Here is a 14,067-nt window from a genome sequence, read left to right on the forward strand (position 1 = left end):
TTTCTTTGCATTTTAAGCTTTCCATATTTTAGTCTTACCATGAACACTTGAAAGAATTCAAGTTGGTATAAATGCATTATTTTAGGAGTAAATCAGACTGAATACATTAATATATTATCAGCTCAAGCAAGGTAAGACTTTTATTTTTAACTCATAGATAAAGTATTTGTTAGACACAGCACACTTTTACTCTTAGATTTTTACATTTAGCATTTACTGCCTCTAAAGACAATTCTGTACAGGGAGTTAAAAGCAAAATACAATCTATGCAAGACACAGCTCAATAATATCTGTGTATACCCCATCCTTCAGAAGAACCATCCATTTCATTTGGAGTCTTCTCAGGAGGCAAAACTGGTTTCCATTTTTTCTTTAATTAGATGCATACTGTGTTACAAATAYAGGCTAACACCTGGCTTTTCTAATGTCATTGGAAAAAATGCAGGGCTAACTGACAGTGAAACAGTGTGGGGATGCACACTAGTATTAGTAATCTTTTCAGGGGGCTGCACTCCAGATGAATGAGAAAACCAGAAAGTCCATTCCCCAGTGCAAGGCACTCAATGGAAAGCTCTACAACAGACACTGGTTCTGTTCCCCATAGCTTAAAGCAGTCTCAGAGTTCACATTTCCCTTCCACAGAACCTAACAGCAAAACCCCATTGTTTTTTTGGATCAGGCTTATTAGAAAACACAACCCCAGTCTTATTACAATTTGCCTATGATAACTAAAAGGAGTTCAAAAATAGGTTCAAAAGTCTTATGGTACTTGCTTTCTGGAAATAGTAATTTAGTTTAAAAATTTYAGGTTCTAATCAAGCCTTCAAMATTTTTTAAAACCCAAATATGTTTAAAACCATGCCCCTAGAAKTAGTCAAATAAAAAAACCTACCAAACTGACAATCTGGTTCTAGCTGCAAAATTACATACATAAAACCAGAAGTCTTACARAAAATAATGTTATTTGCATGCATGTTAAACTTAGCAGACAAACTGTGCAAGGATAAATGGAGAACAACCTCAATATGAAGTAAAAATGAGTCAAAGGAGATACATTCCACAATGGACAAAAATGGCTCATTTTTTATGATTTACAATACAATGATCTGACTATTGAATGATAGAAGAAAGATGCAGTTTTACTTAAAAAAAAATTTTGTATCACAAACTAAAGGCAGGTTTCAAGATAAGAGACCAGATTAACTTATTGAATTGTCTCTTTAAATGGATATATATTTGTATTGAATCACCCCAAGTCTCAAAACACATTCACAGGTAAAAAAAGGATCATTGACTGCTAGCTTTCCATAAAAGCATAATTTGTTGTTACACAGCATTAACTTTTGTAAAAAAAACAAAGCAGAACAAAGCACAAAACCACTATTATAAATAAATGTCTAAAATAGAATTTGATAAAAGTCTGTAAATCATTGATATCAGCAATGAAGTGGGCTGCCCTTTGGAAAAGCCATTTCATCCTTAGAATAATTTCTAAGCAGCTTAGCTGTAACAATTATGTTGTTTACAAATTAGGTGAGATAGATTACAAGCACATAGGCTTTCCTTCTATGTGAATATTTAATTATGTAGGCACATATAGACCCATTTACGTATGTTTAAAATGTTCCAGAAGTAGTTTCAGGGAAATTTCTTTGTTTAAGAATACACCTCCACATGTGCTCCATAGGGAAATGTCAATTGTGCATAGACCTTTGGGGGAAAGGTTGACAGTAGGAAGGGGTATTCCCTAAACAGCACTGAAAAACAGGTATTCATTTATAAAAATGCAGGAGCATACCTTCTGGCCAAGAAAGAGGCTTTTGGTGGACAGGACTGTGAAACCATCTGCAGGAGTTCCCTCTGTTGTACTGTCAGCACTGGCTGATTTGCTCACTTCTCCCTGCTTCTTCTTCCAAAAATATAGTTGATTAGTTAATTCAAGACTGAGAGAAAAAACACTGTTTAATACCAGTACAATATATGACATGCCATAAACGCTTACCAGGCAATAAAATGCCAGCAAAAATACTGGTGTTTGGATTCTATCCTTCAGTCTAACAAGTGACAGATTACTGCTGCAGGAAGCTATGCTGATCGTTATGAAAAAGGACCTTAGAGTYTGTATGTCTACATAAACCTTTCCTGCTTATAAAAATGCACAATTTAGATGACAAATGTTTTAAATGTTGAAGAGAAAATTATAAGCAATGCCAAACTTCTAACAGTTTTCTAATAGTCTGTTTGGAAAAAGACTTGTACCTATTCATATATATGGGCAGACATTCATTCTAAAGTAAAACATGACTAGTTGGAAGGCAAAATTTTTTTGCTATRAAATGAGGTGCTCACAGACTTCACAGAAGTATTTTTAGAAATACTGTTATGAAATCTGACTGGCCTCAGAGCCAGTATCAGACGAATACATTCTACATTCTATCTGTGCAGCAGTCAGGAATGGGCTGAACAATTTTCTCTGTCTTGGTTAACTTGATCACTTTCCTTCATCTCCGGGAAAACTGTACGTTCTTCCCCCCCTACCCTTACACTGTCATTCCTTCAGCTCCATTATATTACTGAAGTAAAATAATAGGTTTCAGGACTGAATCAAATTACTAGATAAAATGAGAATTACAAACGTTTTGAAAAGGATGCTTCATGAAGAGAATGAACTATAGTTATCAATTCAATTGCTGCCAGAAATCATTTCATATTTTCAATAATGCATCATTTGTACTTTTATATAAATATCTGGTGCCTCAAAAGTACCTTTGCTGATGCTCAAAGCATACCTGGAATACTAAGTAAGCTACTGTTCTTCTATCCTCACTTTCCAAAGCATAAAAATTAAATCTGCGGTTCAGTAACTAAGATGACTTTGATGCAAAGGTGTATTTGTATTTCTAGGAGCTGTAACTTTGCTTTACTTTACACAAATGTTTTGAAAATTAGATTTTCATGGGTCTTATTTAAATTCCCCAGGAGTTTACTGTTAGCCAAATACCAATATAGTAAGCAGACAATACAGTTTATTGTGTGGAAGAAAAACAGAACCCCACAACAGACTTCCTGCTTTTGTAATCAAGTAGGAAAAAAATTCCAGATTTAGGGAAATTATTAGTGCATGGTTATTAGAAGCATTGCACTTGAAATGTCAGCTACTAGATGTTCTAAAAGAAAAATTAAAGAAAAMAGTTTAAAAAAGTGAAACAATCAGAAGTGTGATCAAGTAAACAATAACATATAGGATGAATACAGAGGCTTTGTTTCACTCAGAAGGCAACATTTTCAAATGCTCTGTGAACTTCAGGTGAAATTTGTGTACCCCTCTTTCTACATTTGTAAATCTACTGTTTGACAGTACTTCTTTTGCAAAAAAAAAAAAAAAAAAAAAAAAAAAAACCCCTTTGTTAAACATGTGCACATCAGAAAGATTCCCTACTCCTACCAACTGAAAACAGTTGTGTTTTTCTTACTTTCCTAGAGAAAAAAAAACAAAACAAAAAAAAACACATGTTGATCACCTTGTTCTTCCCCTCCCTACCTCTGTTCCTCATTTTGAATGAGTTTAATCATTAGGAGTTGAAAACACCAGGTCTAAAAATGAAAGAGACTGACTAACAGACTAACAACACAGGAACAGTTTTGTAGATTCTGAGCTCAGTCAAAGAAATTCTGTGCAACCATGATAAACACAATTTCTCTCATGCTGAAAGACTGAACTACCTGCTCTAGGATAATTGCATCCTGTTTCAGAAGGAGTATTTCGCCCTCTTCGAATGTCAAGAACTCCACTGAGTGAAAAGAATCGTATGTACAATGTAAGCGACCTAGAATGCTTTTTTTCTCTTAAATCTGTATTTGCAGAATGCTGTTTTAATGTGATTTTACTTTTGATCACTTGTTTCTAAGTGACAAATATATTGATATATTGACATTACTTCACAAAGCCAAGTAACTTTACACCACCGAACCTAAGGTACTTGTATAGTCACAGCAAAGCTATCCCACAGCTGCTACGTGAGACCTTTGGTTTACTCACCAGTAAGCCATAACCCTACTCTATCACCCATACGTCCTCCTCCTCCTCCTCCTCTTAGTGCCTCCAGGCAATGCCCACCATGAAGCAGCCCATTGCTTCATACAGAGCATGCAGTAATTGCAGGTTGACTTTCTGTCCTGCAGATCTGTTCCATTCCCAAGGGCTTTCAGACTTCTACCCACACTAGGAAGAGGGCATTTGTTATTGAAATCACTATCCTAACAATACCCTGAACAGAAAATCCACCTTACATGATGCTTCCTGGAACTACTTCTATCAGACCTGTTTGGGCTTAAAATAAGCAGATTACTCTACCTTGGATTTCCTTGCCCCTTTCTTGCCACTTGCTTTCTTTGTTACAGTTTTTTTCTGTGCTGGAGATTTTGCCTTCTTTGCTGGAGGTGGAGTGATAATGGCTTCCAGTTTTCCTTTCGATCCTCGCTTCTTTGCCAACAGCTCTGGGTGAATATTGGGTAACACTCCACCACTGGCTATGGTGACTCCTTTCAACAGCTAATAAAAAAAAATAAAAGTGATAAGTGACAAATTCCAGCATTTACTCACCAAGAGAAAATGGCATTTACTGCAAAATTTTTATATTCCCTTGAGTTTTAAATGATTCTTTTATGTTTCTCAATATGTATTATCTCTGAAGAGAAATGAAATATATGAAGTGTTTGAAATGAAGTTGATCACGTAGTGCACAGCGAATACGTATATTTCTTGCACATATACTTGTTACTGTGAAAATCATTCAGGCTCACACAAGACCTGTTTCTTCATTAAGCTGTGAAGCCATGAATGAAGACTGCTAACCAGCAAGAAGGAAAACACAGGATAGCCACACACTTGCAGGCTTTGCAAGGTAGTCCGAACCCCAAAGTCCATGGTACAGGACTGCAATGGTTACCAAATTGTGAAGAACACAACTCCTTGCTCAAATGCTGAATTTTCCTGAGCGGACATTTTTTAACTGTTTTTTCTTTTTCTTTTCTTTTTTTCTTTATTTTTTTTTAAGAAGCTTCAAGTGGAGGGTAACATCTATAAAAGTCACCAGGCAGTCTTTTAAAAAAATCTGTAATGTAGTTGGAGAAAAGCAGATGAATATTCAAAATGTGCAGTTCACTTAAACCTTCAAAAGCATGAGGGAAATATATCATGTTCTATATTTAAAACCACTAAAATAGGGACTAATTCAATATTAGGGAGGACACAAATGATGACATTCAAATCCCTCAAGTACTCCTACATTCTGATTCATGTTCACTGCTCCCCGACCACAACTCAGTGAGACTCTGAGCTTACAAAGGGAAGATGAATGGAAAGTATTATCAAATTTTCAAACCAAAGACAGAGGCAAAAGGAGGTTAGTTTGAGGGATTTTTTTTTCTCCTCCAACATGAGACACAAGGTTGGAAAAGGTATCTTTTCAGATGTTTTTTACTGCATCTCACAAAAGGACATTAATCCTGGCCAGTGCCTCTGGCTGACACCACAACACTGTAATCATTACACCCAAGCTTTTGTGCCTAAGTCAAAGACATATTGAAACCTGCAATGGTCACAGACTCTCAAGAGTTCCAGAATTCTTACTTCTGAGGTCACTATGACAGACTTCAATGGGAATAGGATAGGTTCCACTGGATCCCCAGTTAAGGGGGAAATAAAAGAAAAAATAWCTACAAGATTTTCTCCACGTACCTGGAGGTTATGACAATGCCCCATTCTTTAACATAAGTGGTTGTAATAGTGCAAGTAATTGTCACATTACACACCTCTCTTGCATTTTTACACATTTTAAATGTACTGAAATACATAATTAAGCTGAGTGCTCTAGCTAGTTACACAGCCAGTACGTTAGTGAGTGAATGAGCCRTTTCCTGGTGGGCTGTTCAATAAGCAGAGGTCTTGAATTGCAGTTTGGCTATATGGAAAGATAATTTAAAAAGTCCGAAAGGAAATCCTGGCCCTCACACGATGGAGTTTTTTCTTACCTGATTTAATTCTTCATCATTTGCTACGGCCAACAGGATGTGTCTAGGAGTGACGCGACCCTTCTTGTTGTCCCTTGCTGCATTTCCAGCCAATTCAAGAATTTCCGCTGGGAGAAAAATAAGCCCTTCTTAATTACGTTGTGATCATTAAGAAAAATCAATGGGTGTTAGTTAGCATCCACACAAAAGATACCTGCATTATATCACATTATTTCTAACTGCTCTCTAAAAACATCTAAGCCTAAAATTTTCATTTTCTTTTCCTTTATGATTAATGAAAGCAAAATGTACACTTGAAGTCTTGTGGTCTAAACTATGTGATTTTTTTTTTGTCCTTCTAGAACAGTTACCCTAGATTCTTGACTTTTTAGTGTGCTTCTCAAGGTCCCTTTGTGTTCATTTCCTAGGATTCTCCTCCTATCAGAGGTCAGAGTACTAGCTCTACAAAACCTGTATTTTTTCCTCAAGCTTGTCACAAATGTAAGTTCTGGTTTGCATTGCTTTTTATTCCTGAAAAATATGTTATTCTCAGTTTCTCATTTGTGACATTATGGAAAGATATCAGCACACATCCCAGTTAGAATACTAATCAAACTCTGCTGCTACACTGACTTAATGATTTTTTGTCTCTTTGAGAAAAGGTTTCTCTCCAGAATAAGTAATTGATAAATCATGTTTGTTTTCTACTAGTAGATTATCTCTTCAGAAGAAATCTCCAGTCCTGTCACACTGTGTTTAATAGYTCTGCATACGACGGCTTTTACTGGAATTTGGAAAGATTAACTGCTCCCCTGCAAGGGTCTGCAAAGTGAAAGGCTGGAGCATTACCTGCTAACTTATCTGTCTTCAACTCAACAAATCTTAGGCAAAAAATGTAACTAATTACAAGAAAGTCTGAGGAATAATAGCAACAACAAAAGAAATGACAGCACACGTTTATCTGACTTTGCTATTAAGTGCTATTGCTGTCTTCATTATACAGAATGGATACATATTTCATTCATCTCCCTCTGTACCGACTGTTTCCCTGTTGCTTTTGGTATACTACCTTTTGTAAATCTGGTAACATTTAGAAAAAAAATAAAAACAAAAAATGCTTTTAAAGTCTATTACCCAGAAATATGTTAAAAACTTGAACATTAGAACTACTCTATGAGATTCCTTTCACATTTAACAACTGACTACACCATGAAAGCTGTCACCTAAGTTTGCTTCACAGGCAAGTAAAAAGGAATTAAGACAGCAACCTAGAAATGAAAAAGCCTAAAATCAAAGCTCACACGATAACATGCCTTCACTGTAACATACTGTAAATCTTAAGCAATACTATATACCAATGTACCATAGCTTTTCATTAGACTGAACTGAACATGATTCTCCAATTATTTTTCATCATAAATCCTGTACTAAGCTACTTGTGACACCTACTGGAACTCTTACAGCTGCTTCTGAATGTTCCACAGAGCGCAGGATTTACTTCAGCACAGGGCAGGACGGGATATGGAGTCTAAGCCCCAAAAGTAATTCTTGTTAAGTTTCACACTCACAATTACTTTAATTTATTTTAAAGCAGGATTAGCAGGGTAAGGTCAGCCTGAATATGCTTTCCACACCTCCAAAGAACAGAATTAAGCTGGCATAACCCTTTTCATATACTTCTCCTAAGCCACAGGTCAGACATTTAAGGTTTCGTTTACATTCACTGCAGAATACARCCGCCTGTTGTGACGGAAGACCTCTACCCCATGCCAAAGGACAAGCTGCGCTCTCGGTTACACTCGGTGCATCCCACCGACCTCAGCAAGACTTYGTGTCACTGTACTAATGCCAACACCTCCACTTCTCCGCAGCCAGGAATCGCTTTGTTTGCCTCTCGGAGTTTAGTACTGGCTGGGAAGCACGGGGAGGGTTCGCCACAAACAGCAGACTACTCTTTGGTTCGCCTCTGCTTCCCCCACCTCCACTTCTTTACGGCATCAGGCGCTGCTAAACAGTTGGGCCGTGTTATTCTCTGCAACTGATCAGCATAACTATGCAGACAGGTCATTCTGTAACTAAAGAGCCTCAGAAAGTGTTATGCCTGTAAAGCACAGAGGAATGTTTTATTTGTTCCCCATAAAACTAAAATGTCTGCCTCGTACAGTGGAGAACTGTTCTTGTAAGTGCTAAGCCCTCTTCCTTGGACAGGAAACTCATTTTGAAATTACAGTTTTCTAATGGTCCTTTAGGGAAGTTGAGGTACCCCGCTTCCTTTTCAGGAACAGAAAGCTTTGCACTGGCGTTGAGGACCACAAAAGAGGAGCTTGGGGAGAGGGAGAGAGGAGGAGGAGGAGGGCACGGAGAGGTGGAATTTTTCTTCTGGCCTCCTCGTAGGACTTCAAAAATAATCAAGCACTGCTAGGGCACGCAAAGAGACCCACAGCACAGCAAAACTAAGCTACGTGCACCCGTCTCCCCCGCGTGGGACTCTCCCCTCTCTGGCGACCGGGAGGTATTAGAGCTGAAGCCAACACAGGCAACAGAATTTTTTGATTCAGCTTTGACAAAAACAAACCTAATCCAAACCCATCAGATCATAGCACCTATAAATGTTAGGAACGAAGACTTTCTGGATGGGATCTAAACTGCTTGGCTGGATTTTGCTTGCAACTAGCTTTTTTTCACATGCTTTATGCTGCTTTAACTCTAAAGATTTAAAAGGTGTTTCATCCATGTTTTAAACCAATTTTAAATGAGAAGAAAATCTAGCTCTCTCTGTAAGGGAGCTGACTCAATTTTCCAGAATAATCTCTCTGGATTTAGAAATGGCACTGGAAAGAGTACTAGGTGGGAAAGCRTGTTTAAAATTGAGATTGGATCTCATTTTTTTGGTCAGACCCATCCTTACAGGTGCCCTTCTGCCAGGTTCAAAGGTTTGAGTCGCTAAAGAGCTCTGTTTCATTGCAGGTTATCTTCAAACCATGGGAAAAAGCGTGCAGCATCCCACATTAGGGAGCATCATCAGACTGGGACACAGGCAGTCAAAAGGAAAGCCTAATGCATAGATAAAATTTTTTTAAAAACAATGAGGCAGGTTTAATGATATGCAAGGTTAGCATTTGCRAATGCAACCTAATTTAAGCCTGCCTGGATATGGGAACAAGTAAATATAAATTATCTATGAGAATTCACAATAAATGGATCTTTAAAAAACCCAGCAATTGCAACTGAACAGGGTCAGGACAGAAAGTCTTCTTAAGTGTGAAGAAAAAACAAATTCCTTAATTCCTTTTAAGAGCTTTATCRGTGATATTAGGATGCACTCAGCACATATTTATCCAGCCAGACGACCAGAACAAGAGTATTTTACAAAAATGAGAGCTCACAGAAAGGATGTAAATAAGATGCATAATGTCTATTCCATTCCCTTCATATATTTACCTAAGGCATTTTCTTCACCCGCTGGGAATAACAACAATAACAACACTCAAGGAAAGGGCAGCTAAGAAACATTTTATAGAAGGACTAAACACCAAAATCYGTATTTCTTTTAAACAAGCAACACAGTAAGTTGTTCAATGTAATAAGCTTTTGAAGGTACAATTCTGCAATACTTACATATTGAAACCTTCAGTTAATATGAAGAGATATTCTTTATACTTGAACAAATGACTTTTTCTGTGTGGTTTTTTTTTTTTTTTATGGATAAAAAAGCAGAATATGTATTGTTGTAATTGCAGATGTAAAATAACTTCTAGTGAAAAAGCTGTTAGAAGTATATAATTAGGAAAGAAATAAAATAGTAATGTCATGTTAGCACGTCATATAGTCGTATATGGACAGCTGTTATACAGCAAGGAAAGCACAAGATACATTTGAAATCAGATTAAAATATGAACACATCAGTATGATCTAAAAGACATAAGTTATGATTAATATTTTTATTTTCTTTCATCTTTAAACTAGATGGTTTACATGGGAAGAAAAAGTCTTAAAATTTATGATTTTTTCCTCTTTAAAATTAACTAAAATATATTTCTCATATATATCAACTGAAAAAATCCTTTGTAATATTTAGAAATAGGCAAATGGATATGGGTAACAAAAACTGGTCTAAGCCTGTTCTTAAAAAGTTGAACCAAAACTGCTTTTTTCTGCTGAGGTTTTTAAAAGTTCAGTTAAATATTTTTAAAGGAGAAAAGAAAACAGGCTGTATATCTCTGTACTTAAGCCTGAGATAAGACCACAGGAAAAGCTGTTCTCAAGGCATTTCCTACTCAAACTCAACCAAAAAGTGCYAGAAATCTCCACAGAAACCTCATCCTGGAGCACGTTTTCAGAGCAAGTTCCTCATCCTTGTGTGTGTGTGTGGGGGGGGGGGGGCTTGTCTCATCTGATCTCTGGTCACCTCTTATACATCCAAAGAAGTTCCCAATTTCATTATTTTCATTTGYCTATTTTGCAGTTGTACCACTCTGCCTTGAATACCGTTGCTCCGGTATTTCATAACACTCGAGAATTTTGGAACAAGAACTCACCAGTGAAGTTAAAATACAACAAATTCCTATTAGACCTAAACAAAGCAGGCACAGTAGCAACTGCGGACCTGAACAGAAACAAGTACCTGCATTCTTCTGCCACTCCTGGACAACGCGCTAGTTCATTTARACTAATTATCAAACTAAGTATTATTGACTGCTATTGAATAAGGTTCCTTAAAGCCTAAGTGTCAAAGCCTTTATCTTAGCATATACTCCAGACTATAGTCTTAAATGTAAATATTCAATTCAGTCTGGTCTCTGATTCAAAATGTTTTCTTCTTTGTTTGGTTTACGTCTCAAGCGAAACCACTGCTGTTGTACTGAATTCCTCTGTCCACCTTCTCTTCAGGGAGATGAAATCATAGCTTTGAAAATTAAACTCTTAACAACTAACAGGTGATGTGTTGAGACAAAGCCAATTTCTGAACGCAAAACTTCCAATAAGAACAAGTCAGGGTTTTCTGAAAAATTCTGAAGCCTTTCTTCCAAAAGAAAATTGAGAACAATATCCAGAAATCAAAGAAAAATGAATGTTACTATAATCCCATTGAGAAAATGTGCATTTGCTACAAAGCCAACTACATGACAAGGAGTCTGTTTATCATACTTCAAATTAATCACCCTTCCATCAGCATTTTATTGACTTCAGAATCATTTTACATGATTCCGGAAGGTTTTAACCCAATCAACCCCAATCAGCAAAGATTGTTAAGAGTTTCCTGCATTCTTCTCTCTCCATATTCCACCCAATCTCTCTGGAATAGTCAGTCCTAACAGAAAAGGTAGAATCATTTAGTAACACTTTCCTTTGTATGCATTCCAACAAAACAGTTCTCAGCCTTGATTCAAAGTCAGRGAAATTTGATGCAGTAAAAATCAATTCAAGAAATTTTATTACTTTGAACAAGTCTTGATGAAACCTCAACCCTCAACAGGGCAATCATCCTCTTAGGATGTGATAAAAACCCCTTCAGTCTTTAGTCTCTGTGCTGTATCACAACTGGGCCCCTTAAAGGAGAAACTGTTAACTTTGCCAAGTTATTGTAAGTTTTGCATTTCTGTGAGGCAGATGACAGACTGCTATTTACATAAAACTCAAATTCAGGCCACAAAAGCCACTTCTACTTAGAGCTTTCTGATCCCATTCACACTTCTGCTCAGCTCTTCTCTCTTTTCCACACTTCTACACATCCATTATTCTTGGTAGGAAAGCTAGTGCTATTYAACGTCCTAATTTTAAAAAATTTCTTGGTTAAATATTGATCTGCAAAAGGTATATGAATTTATTTTTCAGAGAAACCTGAAAGCCAATTTAATCTCAAATACTGCTTATTACAAACAGTAACACTCTGAGAGCACTAAGTAAAAAATCATAGTCTATTTCTTCTCCAYTGACTTAAAGAATTCTGATTTAACTCAATTAACTCTTTTTCAGCCGTGCTTCTCTTACYTAGCAGTTTAGACTTTGCTATTTCTCCTAACAGTTTACATATGTTTTAGAAATGTACTCAAACATGATTAATTTAACTGCTGCCAGACGTTAGCTGATAGAGTGCAGCATGTATGCCTCGGTCTGGCTGCTTTAGAGTACAGGAGACTACTAATGCCTGAAGACTTGGTCTTAGTTTAGTCTTTGACCTTTGTAGGCATATGGTTTGAACTTAYATTTTCAAACATTAAAAAAAGTCAGGTGGAAGTTGCCAATCATCTACTGAAACTAGCGAACACTAATAACACTATTAACAAAAGAAAAAGAGGCGTCAACCTCATACTGAAAGTCTGGATTTTACTGAAATGTTTCCAAACTCTGGGACTGAGCAGAAAGAGGAAACAGATACGTGTATCAATGTTGTGTGTAGCCGTGCCCATGCACGGCCCAGCGAGGTGTACAAGTCAGTCTCAAGGACTTTACTAAGCTATCACCAAATTTGATGCAGTCTGCACATGCTGTGCTCTCGTTTTTGTAGTGTGCTCCTTTCAAAACGATCTGGTACTTTCTTAGACACTGCCTCTGACACTAAATAAACGGAAGTGGGATTCAGTATTTATTATTGAAAATATTACCACTCTCATAAAACTGTTGTCTCTTTTTCCCATACCAAATCTTTTTTTGTATCAAGACAGTAAAGGAAATCATAATAAATACAAACATCCATGAGCAAATACAGTTGTTATTATTTAATAGGGAAAAATATTTGTAAATATTTTTCTTCTACTTTAAAGAAGCGTTACAGGGCATGTAACRTTATTTAGTTATTATTTTTTGAAAAATCTCTATCTCTGGAGAACATACTATGTAAAAAGTTCTGTTTCTTTGAGTGTTCCAGGGTAGGTTAAATTAACTTAATATAAGACTAGTTATAACTTTATCAAAGCAGAATATCCATCTAACACAATATCCTGTCCCCAACCAGTGCCCAAGAGCTCAAGAGGATTAGAAGAACAGGCAAACTAAAAATGGTATTTTTCCAGAATATTCCCTCTTATTCCAGCCTCTGTAGCTTAGGGACTTTCCAAATTAGAAATGCTATCTTTACGTCCAGTCCCCCAATGAATTATTCTTCCATGAATGTGTCTAATTGCTTTCTGAAACCATTCAAGCTTTTGGCATCCACAGCATCTTGTGATAACTAGCCTTACTACATCACAGCAATTCTGAGGAAAAGTACCTCCTCTCAGTTTATTTTAAAAATATTGTATTTCACTGCATAGCCCCTAAATTTATTTTTTTCCTCCCGGTGAAGTTTATGCTGAGGATGGAGCATTTCATTCAACTRCACCTAAGAATCCATATGGAGTTTCAACCTTGAAAGAAAATTAGGGATAAATATAGTGTAGAAAAAAAGACTGAAGACCCAAGGCAAACATGTAACATGACCAGAACTCAAGCACACTTAAAGAATCCTTATGGAAAGAGAAAGCAAAAAGAGAAAGTGTTCTTAGAATTCTTGATGTTAGTACCTCTAAATTTTGAGAAAGTCTGAGAAAAGAAACTAGCCCTTAGCCATGTGCCATTAAGAAAAGGTAAGAACAAACCAGTTCTGACGCACTCAAGCTCAAGTCCAAATTCATAAAAKTTAGGTGCTATTGAAAAACTGTCTCATAGCCCTGAAGCAGGATCCCTTCAAACTGTTTGAGAACTCCCATACAGATTCCAACTGTGCAGTCTGGCTTGTGATTGAAACTCARTATTATAGGTCACGGACACTCAAGAACACAAAAGAAATACAGCACTGATTCTGGAGACGGGAGAAAGATAATCTGGAATAATGAAAGCATTTATATATGCATGGTCTCTCACATCTAAAGAGTTAAAAATAATTTACTGCRCTTGATATTTTCAAGTATAAGTGCTGATTTATCCTAGCAACATCCTGTATTATTTCACATAATCTACAAGGTAGGGATAACAGAGTTATGTGAGAGGAGGGAYCAATACCATAAATGCCAGCGTTTTACTGAGACCAAACCTCCATCAGCCTAACATGAGTTCACATATCTAAAAATGGGATAT

The 14,067-nt window shown here is 36.6% G+C and overlaps 1 protein-coding gene across 5 annotated transcripts in view; it reads right to left on the reverse strand.

The window, feature by feature from the left end:
• MACROH2A1 (macroH2A.1 histone) overlaps positions 1-14,067 on the reverse strand; it is a 53,959-nt gene that overhangs the window by 20,370 nt on the left and 19,522 nt on the right. For 3 of the 5 annotated variants that reach the window (XM_085312816.1, XM_085312814.1, XM_085312818.1), the window contains exons 3-5: positions 6,034-6,140; positions 4,355-4,552; positions 1,799-1,909 (exon numbers count right to left, since the gene is read on the reverse strand). In XM_085312816.1, the coding sequence (XP_085168942.1) occupies positions 1,799-1,909; positions 4,355-4,552; positions 6,034-6,140 (416 nt within the window). The remainder of the gene's footprint in view (positions 1-1,798; positions 1,910-4,354; positions 4,553-6,033; positions 6,141-14,067) is intronic. The other 2 variants (XM_085312817.1, XM_085312815.1) reach the window with 1 other exon arrangement.

This window comes from Rhea americana, unplaced genomic scaffold, assembly GCF_003343005.1.
Source record: "Rhea americana isolate MKP2758 unplaced genomic scaffold, rheAme1 scaffold_37, whole genome shotgun sequence".
In the NCBI taxonomy this organism is placed as follows: Eukaryota; Metazoa; Chordata; class Aves; order Rheiformes; family Rheidae; genus Rhea; species Rhea americana.